The sequence below is a fragment of the Podarcis muralis genome, chromosome 14, assembly GCF_964188315.1.
Source record: "Podarcis muralis chromosome 14, rPodMur119.hap1.1, whole genome shotgun sequence".
Classification (NCBI taxonomy): domain Eukaryota; kingdom Metazoa; phylum Chordata; class Lepidosauria; order Squamata; family Lacertidae; genus Podarcis; species Podarcis muralis.
Window position 1 is genome coordinate 41845703 of NC_135668.1, and position 18182 is coordinate 41863884.

Consider the following 18182-nt stretch of genomic DNA (forward strand, 5'->3'; position numbering starts at 1 on the left):
CTTTAAATTTTTGTGGGTCTGCAGTTAGTTTTTTGCTAACTAGATTAACACACGAGACGGTTACTCTAAAAATATTATGCAAGTACTTCCAGTTGTCATTGACTGATGCTTTGACTTTATTTATCGTGTGTGTGTGTGTGTGTGTGTGTGTGTGTGTGTGAGAGAGAGAGAGAGAGAGAGAGAGAGAGAGAGAGAGAGAGAAACAAAACTGGCCCTATATTTCAACAGAGTATTTGCTTTTCTAGGCAGTCCTTGCCAGCCAGTTGAATGCAAACTGTATCATAGCTAAAAAGTTGGATTCTTCAGTACTGGGTACAGCAATTTGTCCTAAAGTCATGTGACAAAGCAACCTTGCTAAAAGTTAAGTGGGCTGTGGACTAGGCAGTATCTGGATGGAAGGGATCTATGGAAAAGAATGCTACCTACAGGCTTGGAAGATTTCAGCTGCAAATGGGACTCAACTGAACTTTGACCGGAGAAGACATGTGTAGGATCACACTATATATACATGACCCTGCACACTGAACTGGATCTCTTGGTGCAGTGGCTTCCAAACTGTTTCCCCCACGAGCCACTTGAATTTGCTGGTGGTTCTTGGTGGACCCCTTAATGACCCCTTCTGTCTGCTATAGCAATTGTAAAGCGCTGTGCTAGATGTTGTGTGATTTTATTGCTTTTATTTCCTATATTGTATTTTATTGTATTATAATTTGCATTTTGTAAAATTCAGGTTACAATACAATACAAGAAATAAAAGAAGCATCAGCAATGCAATTAAAAATCAATGTGAATATTTAATGTGGACATGCTTCAGGTCACCTGAATGGATCTTGCGGATCACTGTGGTCCATGAACCACAGTTTTGGAGCCCCTGACTTAGTGTAACTTTGCAGAGTGATGATGAATCCTCACCAGACATGTTTCCTGTCATGGGTAATGTGCTGGGCCAAGCTAGCAATCTCTCTGAGGGCAAAATGAACAGAGATTTGTTAATTCTACTTCTCTTTATAACATTCACTTGAGGCACATGATTGTGAAACAGTGTAGGTTTGTCCTAACGTAATGCTTTTCTGAGCTGTTAAAACTTTGCTTGGCTCGAAGCATAATATGCCACATGGCCAGAGGTATCCAACTAACTTGGATGACTAATTTCACCGAGGGACAGATAAAAATGGAAATTGGGGTGGGATTTGTTTTGCTCAACTGCGCTGACCGAATCTGGATTCAGAGTTCAAAAGTGCACAGAGCTATAGCTGATCTAATATTCCTAGCTGCCTCCACCCTTATCTGATAGCACAGCAAGATGAAATATTTGTGTTTCTGCTGGCCTACTTTTCTGGGCCATCCGGAAATGAGGACGAAGAATCCTCAATCCTGATGTTTTTCATCATCTTGTTATATTTGCTGCTTTAGTACTGCATATTTTCCAATTCCAAGAAAAGGCGGCATTAGCAGAAACTGCAACGGCCTCTTCTTCCCCACCTCCCCCACCCCAGATTTGATTAGATCCTTCAATCTAGTCTCTGACCCATTTGGAACTGAATGGCTTTCATCGCTGATGTGGATAGCCGTGGTTTGATCTTGGCTTGTTCTCTCTAAAGTTAAAACAAACCATAGTTGCTGCAGTTCAGACATACCAAGAAACTATGGTTCATTTTAAAAGCAGAAGCTGAGACTTCTGATTTCCTCCTTGAGGCTATGAAAAAGGAGGGGGGAGTGCATGGGCCCAGGGCTATTTATGCCTTGTCCACAAATTGGGAAACCATGGTTTCCTAATTATGTATCACCTAGCCCAATGTTTCTCAAACTTGAGTCTCCAGCTGTTGTTGGACTACAATTCCCATCATCCCTAGCTATCAAGACCAGTGGTCAGGGATGGTGGGAGTTGTAGTCCAACAACGTCTGGAGACCCAAGTTTGAGAAACACTGACCAGCCCATTTCTCTCTAATCTACCTGATAGGGCTGTTTTGAGGATAAAATGAGGGAGGGGGGAGCTGTGCACACCACTCTGAACTTTTTTAGGAAACATGGTATGATTACAGATACCTTATAGCATCCATAATTGCCCCAGAAGCTGGTTTTAAAAAGGGTCTTATGCAAAATAGGAAGTGTGGTGCAGTGGTTAGAGTGTTGGAGTAGGACCTGGGAGAACAGAGTTCGAATCCTCACTTCACCATTAAGCTCACAGGGTGACCTTGTGGGCCAGTCACTGCCTCTCAGCCTAACCTACCTCACAGGGTTGTAGGGATTAAATGGGGAGGGGGGACCATGAAAGCCGCCTTGAGCTCCGTGGAGAAAAAGGTGGGATATAAATGCAATAAAGGAGAAAAGGGAAAATGGAGAGAGGTGTGGGGAGCATGCTCCCAATCCTTTGAGTCCATGTGGAGCCTTCTAAAGGCAGACCATGCGGCCTTTGGGAAACCCTGCATTTGCAAGGAAACATTCAAGGCGTGATTTCCCCTGCAGCCAGGCACAGTTGGGCCCCGTTAGAACAGGGCATTAATTTTTCTCGTCTGAAGGTCACACGCAGAAATAGCGCAGGCCTCCACGGAAGGATTTATAGCCCAGTGGTCAGCCAGAACGAAGGAAGATCCACTGCTTGCCGGGGAGGAATGGGAAATTTAGCGGAGCGTAAAGTAGCTTGCATACGGTGCACTGCACAAGCTATTAATTGAGGCCTAGGAAAGCATCATCTGCAATTTATTGCCGCGAACGCTCACCTCCCCACCCCCATCAAACGCAGTGCCAGCTTGCCTCAGGAAAGGGGGGCTTAATGGATAGCCTATATAAGGAGCTGCGTATTTCAAATTTATCTCGCCATATTTCAAGGTTAGGTAAAGGAACTATATTTGCAAGGAGCTGCTTTAAGCGGACTGTAAACGACGCTGGGTTTAATTCAGTAGCGTTCCCTCAAAAGGTGGGCTGTGAAGGCAGAGTTACCCTGCTGCCGTCATCCCCTCCCTTCACTTTCCACCAGCTTCTCCTTTGTGTGTTTTCATGTTGTCGTAAAGACGGTCGTCTGTCAAGAAAATAAAAATAAAAGACAGGCGGCCAATTCCTTTGTGGTTCTTCAGATACCTTCAGTATCCTAAGAAGGGTGCTAAGTAGCGCTGCCTGGTGAGATGTGTGAGCAAATCCAACTAGCAATTCAGAGTGCTGATTTTGACTGGGGAAGAAGTGTGGTGCAGTGGTTAGAGTGCCAGGCTAGGACATGAGAGGCTGGGGTTCAAATCCCCACTCAGCCATGAAGTGGACCAGTCTCCAACTTACCTCACAGGGATGTTGGGATTAAATAAGGAGTGGGAGAACCATGTCTGCCACCTTGGAACTCCTTGGAGAAAAAGGCGGGAGAAAAAGACAGTAAATGAATGGAGGAATGAGAGAGTTGGAATCCAGCCACATCTTACATGCTGTCTCACATACTGTACGCCATTTTGAGCACTGGGAAAACCAGCCTTTAAATATACATTAAATGCCTTCCTAGCCAAGCATGTTGCCTCTCTGTCTCATGGTTGGTAGTTCAGAGCAATGGCTCTGAAAGTCTGCTTCTGACTGATTCCCTCAGGAGGCAGAAGTAATTGCGGCTGTGTTCAAGCTTTGTTCTGGCTGCCGCCTCTCTGCTAAGGTGACAATTCAGCTGACCTGGGGTTGAATTCTCGCTGTCGCCCTGTGAGCACGGAGGAGAATTTGGCCATGCAGCGCAGGCAGGTGGTTAAATGGTCGGCTTCATGGGAAGGTGAACGCCAGTCCACTTTCCTTAGGGACTCGAAGCAAATTGCCTTGACCCAAACCTACGAGTGCAACTGCGAGTAGTCCTGGGTGGCTTGGCTGTGTAAGACAAGTGTCATGGTTCTCTTGTTGGTGACAGGGCTTTCTTATGATGAAAGGACAGTTGCCCAGAAAGCAAATTGCTGTGAGAGAGAAGGAGGGAGAGGGGTTTTCCCTCTCACAGGGTTTTCCCCCCTGCCCATAAAGTAATGTTGCTGAGTGTTAAGTGGATTGGCTCCTTTCCCCGCTGGGTTTTTCCTCCCTACAGTTTGCATTGGGATCAGTATAAACAGAAACTCATCTTTTCTGGAGTAAGGACCACCAGCTAAGCCATTTTCCGGTGGGCTGCATCCAACTAAGGTCTACTCTGACCCATTGAAAGCAATGAACTTATGTTAGCCAAGTCCTTTCATTTTAGAGGTAGCGTTGGATACAACCTCGTGACTAATTTAGGCATATTACTTTCAGTGGGTCTCCTCTGAGTAGCACTAAGTTGGATACAACCCTGCATTTTCTTTAGCCCGAGAAGACTAAAAAAGCAATTTATTTGAATTAAAGCTGAGAGTTCCTGGCTGAAGCAGTTCCTTTTTGCTCTTCTCTGCCCTCCCCAAAAGCAGGGAATAGTTGTCTGGGCATTTCTCTATGTGACTTAATAGGACACGAAGGACAGCTATGTTTCTATGTTAAAAGGCATAACAATTGACTGAATATTTTTTGCATTGCTGGTAATATTTTGAGACTTTCTCTCTCTCTGTTTGTGTGTGTTCCTTGAGGAAGTATCATTATTTAAATGTCTCTGAATATGTTGGGAATATAAATAAGATTGTTTGCTCACAAGATGTAGGTTGACTGCACTTTACAGTGTTGGCGAATTTCAGCTTTCTTGTTTTTCTGTATGCCTTTCCAATGTGTGGTGTTCAATAAAAATATATCCTAGGCTATGATCTCTTGCTTGAGGAGGTATGACACTATACTCACAAGTCTGCTTGTTTTAGCTTTCAAAAGACTAATCACGTTGTATTACTTGTATGATGCAGACCTTTTAATGCATTTATTCTGATGTCGGTGTCTGGGTTTAATGTTTTTGGTGGGGGCTGAGGAGTTTGCTACCACTTTTTTTAAAGTGTTGGGGTTGTTTTTTAACCCAGGCTGGGATAGACTTAAGCAGGCGAACTAGTGAAAGCTAAATTAAGAAAAGATCTGGAGATTCATCCCATGTAATTTGAAGTAACTTTAGAAAGCCAAGAGTATTCTTGTCCGTGGAACTGGATACTTACGCTATTCAGATTATTTCTTTTCTGGTGACAAAATGTCATTTACAGAGTCATTGAGCACGTGTGTTTTGTAACACCAGAGGAACGGCAGATGTGATTGCATTCCATAGACTTCCTTATCTTAGTAGCCCATGGGAAATGTAATACCAATGTTGTTGTGTAAAGCTAACTGCGCAAATTAACCTGTCTTTAAGAACCAGTATTTTGGAGGGAGGCATAACTGAGTTGGAATCCTGAACACTCCTGTTAGGAGATCATGGACCCCTGAAATATTCTGTTGCTAGTGCTGCTTGTTGAATACTTGCAGGTTGCTGGATAGTGCAGCAGAGATTTGAACTCATGTGCTTGTGTGCAGGTCTACTTAAAACCACAGGCCTGTTGATAAATCCATGTTCTGCTTGCTCATAAAGCAGTGGCTGTGATTTCTTTGCAGCGGATGCCTTTTTCAAAGCGGCAATAAGCCTTGTTCCCGAGGTGCCAAAGACCATCAACATAGATGGGAAGATGCGGTCCTCCGAAACGTTCCTCCTGGAATTCCTCTGCAATTTCTTTTCCACTCTGTTGATCATTCCTGTAAGTAGTCAGCATGAGCCACTCAATCTTTAGGGCTGAAATGCTTCTTTTTCTAACCCGCTGTTATACTATCAGGGCAGCTTATGTAGCTAGGCAAGACAAAAACAGTTGGGGGTTTCTAAAATAAAATAAAACATCAACAACAAAACACATAAGGGCTGCGTAAAATCATTAGGAAAATCAAATTGGGGGGGATTAATTTTCTTATAAAAAAAAGAGTTCTTCCTGGCACCAAAATGACTTTAAGGTTGGCTCTAGGCAGACCATTGGTGAATTCAGATGCTGCCACTAAAAAGCCCTTTACCCAGTCACCTGGTGGGTGGAAAGACTAGTCAATGGCTACTAGTCAAGGTGGGTGTATATTATTTCCAGTATTGAAGGAAGTAAGCTGGAGAGCAACAGTGGGAGAGGGCTGTTGCTTTTGCATTTTCCTAAGGCATTTTGTTGGAGCAGAATACTGGGCTAGGTAGGCCTTTTGGTTTCATCCAGCTGGGCTCATCTGACGGTCCTTAAACCCTTTAAGAGCATATGAACAGCTAAAAGCTGTTGAGGCCATCTCCAGCATCCTATTCTCAAAATGGCCAACCTAATGCCTCTTGGAAACTCTGCAAGCAGGACATGAGTGCAGCCGCCCCCTCCCCACGTGCTGCTCTCAGAAACGTGGCTCTTTAAAAACATTTGTGCTTTGGGTTTTTTCAAAGGCTCAAATCGGGAAGAGCCAGGAGTGAGCCATGTGGATTTCATGAAGGCTTTCTGCCTTTCCCAGCGTTTTCTCCATTATTTTTGAGTTCCTTAGAAACAGGAGGTAAACCTCAGTCTGCATAGTGCAGGTGGGGGCTCTCACATGACTTGATGCTCTTCCACGAAAACAAAGTTAAACAAAACAATAACATGCCAGCATGCTGCTAAACTGCCTGAAATCTGTTAGGTTAAGGTGAGCACTTCTAAGCCTCTTTTAAGAGCTCTTCAGTCTCCCTTCACCTGCTTACGACAGTGCTTGGTTAACCATTGCTGAGCCAGCACAAAATCTCTCGAAGCAGGATGTTATGTTGCTGCTGGTGGCTGAAGTGTTGTTTGGGGGGCAGGAGTGCGGAATCAACCTGTTTGATTATACTGGGTCTTACTTAAGTGTGTGTGGTTTTTTCCGTAGGACCACCCCGAGCAAGGCGTGTTGTTTCTTGTGCGAGGGCTGCTGAACGTCATCCAGGACTATACCTGGGAAGATAACGGTGATGATAAAGTCCGGATTTATACGAATGTCGTGCATCTTCTCTCAGCAATGAGTCAGGAAACTTACATCTACCATGTAGACAAAGGTAGGAGAGGGAGGCTTTGATGCTGGGAACCCCAGAATTTCATTAGGAGGCTCCCCGCAAGCCAGAGTACCAAATGCTGACTTGCTTGTGTGAACAATAATGCAGCTGCCTTAGACTGAGTCAGCCCATTGGTCCATCTCCCCCAGTATTATCTACTCTAGTGCCCTGCCCCTGAAGTTTTGGACTACAATTCCCATCAGCCCTAACCAGCTTGGCCAATGATTAAGGGTTTACTCCTGATTGCTACTCCAGAGACTTTCTTAGCTCTGCTACTTCCAATGCTCTTAAAAGGAGATGCCTGGGATTGAAGCGAAGATCTTCTGTGAGCAAAGCATGTGCAGAATCTTTTGCATTTAAGGCTAGGTATCTGAAACCCCGGAGAGCCATTGCCAATCAGTGGAGACAGTGCTGGGCTTCGCGTGGTCTGGCTCCACATAAGGCAGTTTCCTGTTAATTTAGAACCACGCAGACTGAGATCTTACTTCATACCACAATAGCTGAGTGGTATAGCATCTGCTTTGCATGCACAGGGCCCCAGGTGGAATCCCTGGCATCTCCAGGTACGGCTGGGAAGGACTCCCTTCCTGAAATCCTGGAGAGCTGCTGCCAGTCAGTGTCTACAGTACTGAGTGAGATGAGCCAGTGGTCTGACTCGGTGCAATGCTGGTTCCTATGCCCCTGTGCTCTACCACTAACCCTATGCACCAAGATGGAATTGTTTATGAATATGGCAGGTGTAAATACATGGAGGAAGCGGGTGATTGGAACTGCAGTCCAACAACCTCTGGAGGGCCGTAGGTCCCTCATTCTGGCTTTAAACAGCGGCTTCAGGGGAAAAAGGAAAGCTTCAAGGAGACAGATTTGGTGCTAGCAAAGGTGTTCTGTTAGGAGCTGACCGACGTAATGGACAAGCAAAGGCAATTGAATGGAGTTGCTTGACAGCAGAAGATGTAAAGGCAGTTGAAGGTTCCAGAGGTGGATCGGTTAAGATCACTGATGCTGATATATCAGGGGAATAAGGGGGGGAAAGACTGTGGAGAATTTTAAAAAGGTAAACACGAGGAGTTAGTCTGGATGCAGAGAGGATGGGATTGCCAATGGAGGAGTGGAGTGTTGCCTGGTCTGATGGAAGAGGTGAGCTATTTCAGCATAAAAGTTACGTGACTGGCATGCAGCCGTAGTCAAGATGAGACCTGATCAGGGTATGGAATGGAGTTGGAGGGGAGGAGGCAGAGAAGAAAGGGCCTGATTTACAGTGCTGTACAAGCAGAAGTGCCTTGGCCTGACGCCAGACTGATAAATGGAGGGCAAAGGGGTAAATGAAGTCACAGGTGAGGCCAGGGCTCTGGCCCTGCCCTGCCTTGCTAGTGGTGGATAGATTGCCTTTAAACTCCGGCAGTTAACAGAAAGGTGGCCTGGAGACAAAGAGAAGCCACTGACACCTGTTGGATCCGGCCTCTGCCCTGAGTCGTATAAATGAGGTTTCTTGTTTCAGGACTTCAAGTCCTCTCTGCATCCATCTTATACTGCCACCTCCCCCTGCTCCATCTTTTTGTTTGGTGGGGCTGCAAAGAGAGAAGAGTCAGGATTCTGTTATGGGCTTGTTTTGTTTTTTATGGTATAATAGATTTGTATTTTAAAATGTGTTTTAAGTTGTTTGGAGACTTTCAGGTTACAAGGGACTAAGAAGTCTAATAGTAATGATGATGATCATGATTGTTACAATAATAATTATTCGGGAGAAGGCAGTAAGGGGCAAAGAGAGAAGAGAGGAATCATTATTTCCAAAGAGTAAAAAGTCAAAGCTTTCAGTTTCCTTTTTTGTATCTTTCAACTGTGTGTGCGCAGGGGAAAGGCAGTGTTCAAAACTGAAGTCACAGTGCAGGTCAAGGGATCAACAGCCTTCTATAATTAAGTACAGTGACCTGTCAGGCAATTAGTAGCCAGCATGAGGGAAGGGGCAGTAAAAGCTTGGAAATATGTAGGAGAGTAAAAGGCAGAAAGAGGCATGCATTTATTTAGAGGATTTAATAAACTGCTTGATCCAAGAAGCTCTCCAAGCCGTATACAAAAAAATTGGAGCTAAAACTCACCGTCTAATTAAAAACAAATATACGTAGAGCCACTATCATTAGAGACAAAGATAAAATTAATAAACCTTCTAAAACGGATCTAGGTAACTCAGTTTCTATATCTGGGTAGACTTGCTGAAACGAAAAGGCTTTCAGTGGGCAGCTGAAATAGTACAGCGAGGGCATCTGCTTAATGTCAATAGGCAGGGTAGACACTGGTAGTGTAGCATCCCTTATTAAAACTGATCTCAACACCAAGAAAATTTAGCTTACAATTTTATTTCGGATCGGATAGTATCACATTTGAAGTTCATACAGGTAACTTGTGTCTTATGCATGGGTTCGGTTCTTGGGGTCCACATGTAAACACAAAATCAGTAAAAAGAAAAAAAAAGGCACATACAAGAAAGGTGGGATTGGTTGATGCGCACATACAAAGTTTTGACCTGGAAGTTGATAGTGACTCCTAGGCAATCACAATGCTTTTAGAAAGATGTGCAGGCAGGAATGTCAGCCGCTGGCCCAAATGATGAGGTTCTTCATCCTCCATGGCTTTTGCAGCTGGCCGTCCCACCTAGCAAAGAGAGCTAGAAGGGTGATGGCAGCAGGCCGGTGTGTCAGGAGTTGCTTAGTCCCTGCAAAGTATGTGTGTACGTAGGAGAGACTTAACGCACAGCATGGGGAAGCTGAAGCCTTGAAGTCCTTAAGCCACATCCATTCATTCATTTAGTATACCGCCTGTCAGGGTTGCTTCAAGATCCTAGCTCACAGAGGATCACGCTAGCCAACGGTCATTAAGTAAAAGTCTTTATTGAGTTACAGTTTCCATTCTCAAGCTGCTGCGTGCAACCCTACGTCTAGTAGCTAGATCGGCGAAGCTCCGTCTGAATCTCCGCCCCTCGTACACCAACTTAATATCCTAGCCCTGCTCCACCTTTTCCACCTGACTGTTCTTCTCTGGGTCCCTCTGCCCCCCTGGGTCTCTTCCTTCCGGGATTCTTCGGACGCTGACCCCCCGGACTCTCCTGTCTCTTTGCGCCGGGCTTTAGGACCCGGCTCTCTTTCCGGGCTGCCTACTGCGCCTCCTTCCTGTGCATTTGAACTTGGCGCGCGCGCCCAACCTTCCACCTTCCGTCTAACCGTCTCTTCGCTCCCAGATGGAGGTGTGGCCACCCCTGACTCGTGCCCTCCCTCCTGCTGTGAGCTGCCAGCGCTTGCCCCCTGGCTCCTTTCCTCTTCCCTGTTCTCTGGCGGTGACGCTGGACCCGATCTCCAACTGCTCTCCTCTGATTCCCCTCTGGCTCTATCTCCCTGGGGTGCCCCCCTAAACTCCCCCCTTGCCTTGGCCACTGGTGCTCCTTTCTGTGAATCCTCCGACTCACTGGAGAGACTCGGAGATCTCGGGTCGTCGTCATCGCTCATCCTTTCTTCTGCCTCCTCCCCTTCGCTCTCTGTTTCCTTCCTTGCCCTTGCCTCTGCTCCTGAACCCCTGACATCCATCCCCCCCTCGAAGCCCCCCACTCCCCCTTCCCCTCCTTCCGGTGCTGGAGCTGGGTGCTGCTGCGTCAAGGAGACGAATGTCGGGTACCGTTCGGTTCCCGTAGCGGGCCTCCCTCCGAAGTCTTCCGGTTCTTCCTCCCTTCTCTCGTCGACGACGGTCACCTCTGCTTCCATCTCTGTGCCGCCGTGCTCGAAACCTGGATCGTCCCCGAAAATGTCCATGTCCGTCTCTCCCTCGCTTCCTCCAGGCGGCGTCGCTCGGCCTGGACCTTCTTGCCACTTCCTGCGCCACTGTTCCTCTGGTTTGTCGTCCCACCAATACGAGGGTTCTGAGGCAGATCCCGAGGGCGACCCCTCCGGGGAACGGACGTCTCGTATCGGGTCCTCGTCCGAGTCGAACCCCCGGAACGTGCTGCCCGAAAGCGTGGGTGTGAAAAGCCAGTCGTCGAAAAAGTCTGCTGGCATCGGTCTATGTGGGAAGAGGGCATGAAACTCGTCTTTGAGCAGAGGTTCGTCCAAGGCGTAGTCCGGCACCCAACTGTTCGCACTGGCCGGGGTGCCCTCCCTGGCGAGAAAGTATTCTACCCCTTCTTCCCCCCATCTGGAATCCAAAATCTCTGTGACTTCGTTGATGCGCTCCTTCTGTGCCACTCCTGCGTGCCCTGTTCTGTCTCTGGCCGGACTCTGCGCCGTTCCGGGTTCCTGAAACCTGTGCGGTGCCTTGTAGGGAGTGAGCACCGATCTGTGGAATACCGGATGCATTCTGGAACCCTCCGGAAGCGCCAGCCTGAAGGCCACCGGGTTGACCTGCTCTTCGACTTGATAGGGCCCCAGTTGCTTATGCCCTAGTTTCTTCTTGGCCAACGACCTGGCCGGCACTGCGTGGGCTGCTAACCAGACCCAGTCCCCCACGTGTAGCTCTTCGCCAACCCTTCTGCGTTTGTCCGCTTGTACCTTGTATGCGTGCTTGGCCAGTTCCAGGTGGCGCCTCAGCTGATCGTGGACTTCCTGCAGTTCCGATGCGAACGCATCTGCCGTCTGCGGCTCCCCTTCCCCCAGCCTTTCCAGTCCCGGGAAGGTTCTGGGGTGCCTCCCGTTGTTGGCGAAGAACGGTGTGACCCCCGTGGACACGTGCTTCGTGTTGTTGTAAGCGAACTCGGCGAGCGGCAGGTAATCCACCCATGTCGCAGGCTGTTGATTTGCATAACACCTCAAGTACTGCTGCATGATGGCATTGACCCGCTCTGCTTGCCCGTTGGTTTGCGGGTGTCTCGCCGACGCCAGGTTGATCTTGACGTTCAGGAAGCCCATCAGCCGCTGCCAGAAATTTGAGATGAACTGCCGCCCCCGGTCGGACAGAATAGACCGTGGCAGACCGTGAACCTTGAACACGTGGTCTATGAACAGTTTGGCGGTTTGTTCCGCCGTGGCCACCTTCGCACACGGAATGAAATGTGCCATCTTGGAGAACAAGTCCACCACCACCAGCACTGCCGTCTTGCCCCTCGAGCTGGGCAGATCCGTGACAAAGTCCAGGGCCACCCTCTCCCAAGGTTCGGCCGGAGTTTGCAGCGGTTCCAACAGTCCGGCCGGCGGTCTAAGCACTGGCTTCGCCCTCTGGCAGGTGTCACACCTCGCCACGTAGTCCGCGACCTCCCTTCTCATTCCAGGCCACCAGAAATCCCTGGCTACTAGTTCCACCGTCTTCTCCTTGCCGAAGTGCCCTGCAGTGGGCGCGTCGTGCATCTGCTGCAGCACCTTGGCGCGAAGTTCGTCTCCCGGCACGTAGATGGCCCCTTTACGGATGAGCAATCCATCTCTTAGCTGGAAACCGTCGGCCGCTGCTTTGCCCCTTTGCACCTCTGAGATCTTTGCTTGCGCGAAGGAGTCCCCCTGCAACGCTCGTCGCACCGCCTCCAGATCCACGGTTGCCGCGGCGCACGCCCACACTGTTGGTGCGAAGATGTGCATGGCGGCCGCTGGCGTTGCTTCCTCCAGATACTGTGGCTTGCGGGAGAGAGCGTCCGCCATGATGTTGGTGTCCCCCGGGACATACTCTATTCGGAAGTCGAAGTTCGCAAAGAACTCAGCCCAACGTATCTGCCTTTGGTTCAGGAACTGTGCCGTGCGCCAGTGCTCTAGGTTCTTGTGGTCCGTGCAAACCTGCACCGTGTGCTTGGCTCCGATCAGAAAGTGCCTCCACGCCTTGAACGCTGCATGAATGGCCAGCAACTCCCTGTCCCATATGGTGTAGTTCTGCTCGGACTTGCTGAGCTTCCTGGAGTAAAACGCTCCCGGTCGCCACACCCCCTGCGGGTCTTTCTGCAGCAGGACCGCCCCCACGGCTCTGTCCGAGGCGTCAGTCTCCACCCTCATCGGCTTGCTGGGGTTGACATGAAGCAGCTGCTCTTCCAACGCGAAGAGACGCTTGAGTGCCTGAAAGGACTGTTCCGCCTGCTCTGTCCAAATGAACTTCTTTTTCTTGGAGCTAAGCGTGTCGGTGATGGCCGCCGTCTGCATAGCGAAGCCCTTGATAAACTTGCGATAGAAGTTCGCAAAGCCGACAAACCGTTGGACCTCCTTCCGGTTGCGCGGGCTCTTCCAATCCAACACCGCTCGAACCTTGGCGCTGTCCATGGCGAGCCCCTTGTCAGACAGCTTGTAGCCCAGAAAATCCACCTCCGTCACGTCAAATTGGCACTTCTCCAGCTTGGCGTAGAGCCTATGGTGCTTCAGCCTGTTCAGTACTTCCTTGACGTGTTTGTCATGCTCCTGTTGCGACTCCGAAAAGATCAGGATGTCATCTAAGAAACAGACGCACGTCTTGTAGAGAAGTCCCGCCAACACGTGATGCATGAATGCTTGAAAAACGTGGGAGCCATTTTGCAATCCAAAAGGCATAACTCTATATTCGTAGGTCCCCAGTGGCGTGAACATGGCTGTTTTCCACTCGTCTCCCTCCCGCATGCGAATGAGGTTGTACGCACCTCGCAGATCCAATTTGGTGAACACTCTGCCCTTCCGCACCTTCGCGAGGAGGTCGTCAATTCGGGGCATGGGGAAGTCCGACGGCTTAGTCACACTGTTCAAGATCCTGTAATCCACTACGAGCCTCTTTTGGGGCGTATCCCGCTTCTTAACGAAGAACACCGGGCTGCCTCCCACCGCCTTGGACTCTCGGATGAAACCGCGCTCCAAATTATGATCTATGAACTCCTTGAGTTCTTGCAGCTCGTCCTCTGACATGGAATACAGTTTCCCCTTAGGCAGCGCCGCCCCTGGCAGCAGGTCAATCTTGCAGTCATATGGCCTGTGAGGGGGTAGCCTGTCTGCCTCCTTCTCGCAGAAAACTTCCAAAAATTCTGCGTACTTGTGGGGAATCGCTTGCAGCGTGCCTAGCAGTAGCTGTGACTCCTCTTCCTCTCCTTCCTGCCTGGGCACGATGCAGTGTTCAGCACAAAAGGAAGAGCCGAAGGTCAGCTGCCTCTGGTACCAAGCCAGCGTTGGGCTGTGTTTGTCCAGCCAACTCATGCCCAACACAATGGGCGTGTCCGACAATTGAGTGACGTTGAAGCTGATGACTTCTTGGTGATTCCCAAGTCGCATCACCATCGGTGGCGTCTGCTGCACCACTTGCCCTCCTAGCAGCTCCCTGCCATCCACCGTGACCACCTGCAGGGGCAGTGTGGCCGGCAGCAACTGTATAGCATGCTGGTTGACAAAGTCCTGCCCCATAAAGTCCGCATTGCTGCCTGAGTCAATGGTGATTGGCACGTCCATGGTGATGCCATTGGGCAGCTGGAGCGACGCGGTGAGCCTCACCACTGGTTTGGGCGGGAGGGGGTTCACGGGCTGTAAAATCTCTGGGGACTGCATCATTAATACGTCTGGCTGGGCCCCAGTGCCTCTTCCTCCAGCCAGACAGCGTCGTTTCCCTGCTGTGGTTCTCCTTGCTGCGTTGCTGCAGTCGCCATTGCTGAGGCTGCAGTGAGCTTGTGGAGCCTCTGGGGACACTCTTTCGCCATATGCCCTGGCTCCTCACAGACGTAACACTTCCTGTTCCCTCTAGGAGGCTTCGCTTTCACTGCTGCTGGTGCTAGGGCTCTGGTTGCTGACTGAGCCCTGGCACCTCCAACCTCCATCGGTTCAGCTCCTCCCCCTGGCGGAGGCGTGGATTGCGTACGTGCTGCTTCTCTGGGAAAGAAGGAGGAGCCCCTGGCTGGTTCGCGCCCTCCACGCCCTTCGTCCCTGCTCCACGGACGTCCTTCCAGCCGTACCCCCACTGCCAGCGCCCTCTGCACGACCTCCTGGGTGGTCCGGGGTCTCTCCCCCCTCGCAATCTCATCTTTTACAGAGCTGTTTAGTCCCTCCCAGAAAAGGTCTCTTACAGGGGTCGCATCTCTGTCCCATTCTAGGGCACTGGCCAAGGCGAAAAAGCGGGCATGGTACTGCCGTACGCTGGCCCTTCCCTGCTTCAGTCCATGAATCTGTTGCCGAGCAAGATCCACGTCAATGCTTGATAAAAAACACTCATCCATCGCTTTAATAAAGGCATTCGCATTTTGGAGCGCCGGATCGTTATCCCTCCATAAATTGCGCAGCCATGCTCTGGCATCCCCATGCAAATAAGACATGATGAACCCCACTTTCTCTTGCTCATCTCTAAAATCTTTACTCAGCAGTTGCAGTGCACACAGTACGTCTGCTTTAAAATTGGGATACTGTTGCAGGTTCCCATCGAAGTGAGAGACCAGACCGCCTGTGCGTCTCCCCAACCCAATCCCCTCTGGTTTGGGTGTCTGTTGCCCTTGCTTCGTAAGCACTTCCAACCTGACCTGGAGATCCCTGTAGGCGGCAGCTGCGTCCTCCTCTCTCTTCCTGGATGCGAGAGCCTCGGCATTCAGCTGTGACACTGCTTCTCTGAGTTCCGCTATCTGCTGTTCAGCCGTCATGTCGGCTGCCGTTCGTGAGCTCACTAGTAGGCACCTGCTTCTCTCCTCTCCTCGAGGCTGTAGATGCCCACAATACAGGAGACGGAGCTTACTGTCAGGGTTGCTTCAAGATCCTAGCTCACAGAGGATCACGCTAGCCAACGGTCATTAAGTAAAAGTCTTTATTGAGTTACAGTTTCCATTCTCAAGCTGCTGCGTGCAACCCTACGTCTAGTAGCTAGATCGGCGAAGCTCCGTCTGAATCTCCGCCCCTCGTACACCAACTTAATATCCTAGCCCTGCTCCACCTTTTCCGCCTGACTGTTCTTCTCTGGGTCCCTCTGCCCCCCTGGGTCTCTTCCTTCCGGGATTCTTCGGACGCTGACCCCCCGGACTCTCCTGTCTCTTTGCGCCGGGCTTTAGGACCCGGCTCTCTTTCCGGGCTGCCTACTGCGCCTCCTTCCTGTGCATTTGAACTTGGCGCGCGCGCCCAACCTTCCACCTTCCGTCTAACCGTCTCTTCGCTCCCAGATGGAGGTGTGGCCACCCCTGACTCGTGCCCTCCCTCCTGCTGTGAGCTGCCAGCGCTTGCCCCCTGGCTCCTTTCCTCTTCCCTGTTCTCTGGCGGTGACGCTGGACCCGATCTCCAACTGCTCTCCTCTGATTCCCCTCTGGCTCTATCTCCCTGGGGTGCCCCCCTAAACTCCCCCCTTGCCTTGGCCACTGGTGCTCCTTTCTGTGAATCCTCCGACTCACTGGAGAGACTCGGAGATCTCGGGTCGTCGTCATCGCTCATCCTTTCTTCTGCCTCCTCCCCTTCGCTCTCTGTTTCCTTCCTTGCCCTTGCCTCTGCTCCTGAACCCCTGGCAGATTGCAGAATGGTTGGTGGCCAGAAGGAACCTCTGCCAAGAGTGGCTGCTGAAAGCAAAAAAGTGGGGGAAATCATAGGTGGGAGAAGAATTCAAATCCAACTCCCGTCCCCAGTATGCCCAAACTGGGCTTTATTTGAATCATCCCCCTCTCCTGCCTTGTAGGGATTCAACATAGTTCAGCCCAAGATCAGTGTGACTAGTACTCAAGGATGACCTTAGACCAGTCACTGTCTCTCTCAGCCTAACCTACCTCACAGGGTGGTTGTGAAGGTAAAGTGAGGGTGGCGGATTATGCGCACCAACTTTTGCTAACTTGGTACCCAGCAGATATTTTGGACTACAACTCCCATCAGCCTGAGCATTATGCTGTGCTGACTGGGGCTGATGGGAGTTGTAGTCCAAAACAGGAGGGCGCCGGATTGGCAGAGGCTGGTGATATAAAATGTTCTGAGCTCCTTGGAAGAAAGGTGACATGAAAATAGAAAGAAGATCCACTCTGGGTCATGTTTTCAGCCTCAGTTTGGTGCTTGTTTTTCCCTTTTAGCCCAGCTTGATAAATCCTTTTCGGTTACTAAGCAAGTATTGAGTGTGCAATTGGATTATGATCCTGCACAAAGAGCCTAAATACTTAATCCACACGTTGCAAACCTTATTTGTGCAAAACCTGGGATTAAGCGCTGCTTTGCATCAGTAACTCTTGAGCGCTTGGTTCAAAGAACTTCATGTATTCCCAACTTTAATAATAATATCTTACTAGTGCAGGCACGCTCAAGCTCATTTAATCTCATGACATTTCCCTAAGAGAGAGAGAAAAAGAAAGAAAGGAGGAAGGCTTTCGCCCTGCTTTCTCTCTCGCCATGGCAGTGGATGAAGAGTTCTTTAAAAATACACAGCTTACTTGCAGATAGCTTAAATGAAGTGTGGGTAAGGCCACTGGAGTAAGCTGCAAATGCTGGGAGACTTCTGTCTTGATTGTGTAGCAGATCCCAGTATTCTTGTAAAATCAAATACTTACCTGAAAGAGGCATTCGGAATTACCTTAACCCGGGTTGACAGCGTTGTGGCTCCTCCTGTTATGGGTGTGGAACCTTTTTCAGCCAAAGGGCCACGTTCCCTTCTGGGGCCACGTACTAGTGGTGGGCGGGGTCAGAGGCAGAAGTGGGCAAAGTGTACAATAGGCTAGTTTTTGCACAGACCCCTCTGTGTCATCCAATCAGAGTTCAAGGATGCATTCAAGTCAAGCAAAGTCAGGAACAAGTCTGGATACAAAGCAGGGCCCATGAGTGGGGAGAGAACCAGGAGCCAGATAGGTATTTGAGGGCCACATTGGGCCCCTGAGTCTGAGGTTCTCCCCACTCGCCCTGAGCTGTTTTTAATGTCCCATGTCGTATATGCATGGATGTGGTATTTTATGAGATTATGTTCTATAAATACTTCTGTTTTTTAAAGCTGTTTTTGTTGTGATTGTATGTGTGCGTTTACTTCTTTTTAAATATTGTTGCCTTTTCCTATGTTTTTAGCTGCTCTTATTTTATTTATAAGCTGCCTTGAGTCAGGGGAAAAGGTGGGGTATAAATATATAACAATAATAATCTTTTAGAAACTGGTTTGAAAACCTCTTGAGGTCTTATAAAGCAGAATGTAAGTATTCTAAATAAATAGATGGATGCTGTCACAGGGGAGGTGATATCTAGAAAGCCTCAGGAGACACAGAATCACTTCAATTTCTACTTTTTTTTTTATTTCTCTGGCACACCCACTTGGTGTTTACATTGCAATTTTAAAGTGTCATGGGACTGCTCTTTTATTCTCTGTTTAGATTGTGTTTTGACGTGGTTGATTTTGAGCTGTAGCTTCTGAAAGTTTTGCTTTCTC

The 18182-nt window shown here is 49.3% G+C and overlaps 1 protein-coding gene across 2 annotated transcripts in view; it reads left to right on the forward strand.

Annotated features, from left to right (window-relative positions):
- The window catches only part of VPS35L (VPS35 endosomal protein sorting factor like), a 90438-nt gene that overhangs the window by 63573 nt on the left and 8683 nt on the right, over window positions 1-18182 (forward strand). For both annotated transcript variants that reach the window (XM_028707140.2, XM_077918518.1), the window contains exons 27-28: window positions 5477-5616; window positions 6767-6932. In XM_028707140.2, the coding sequence (XP_028562973.2) occupies window positions 5477-5616; window positions 6767-6932 (306 nt within the window). The remainder of the gene's footprint in view (window positions 1-5476; window positions 5617-6766; window positions 6933-18182) is intronic.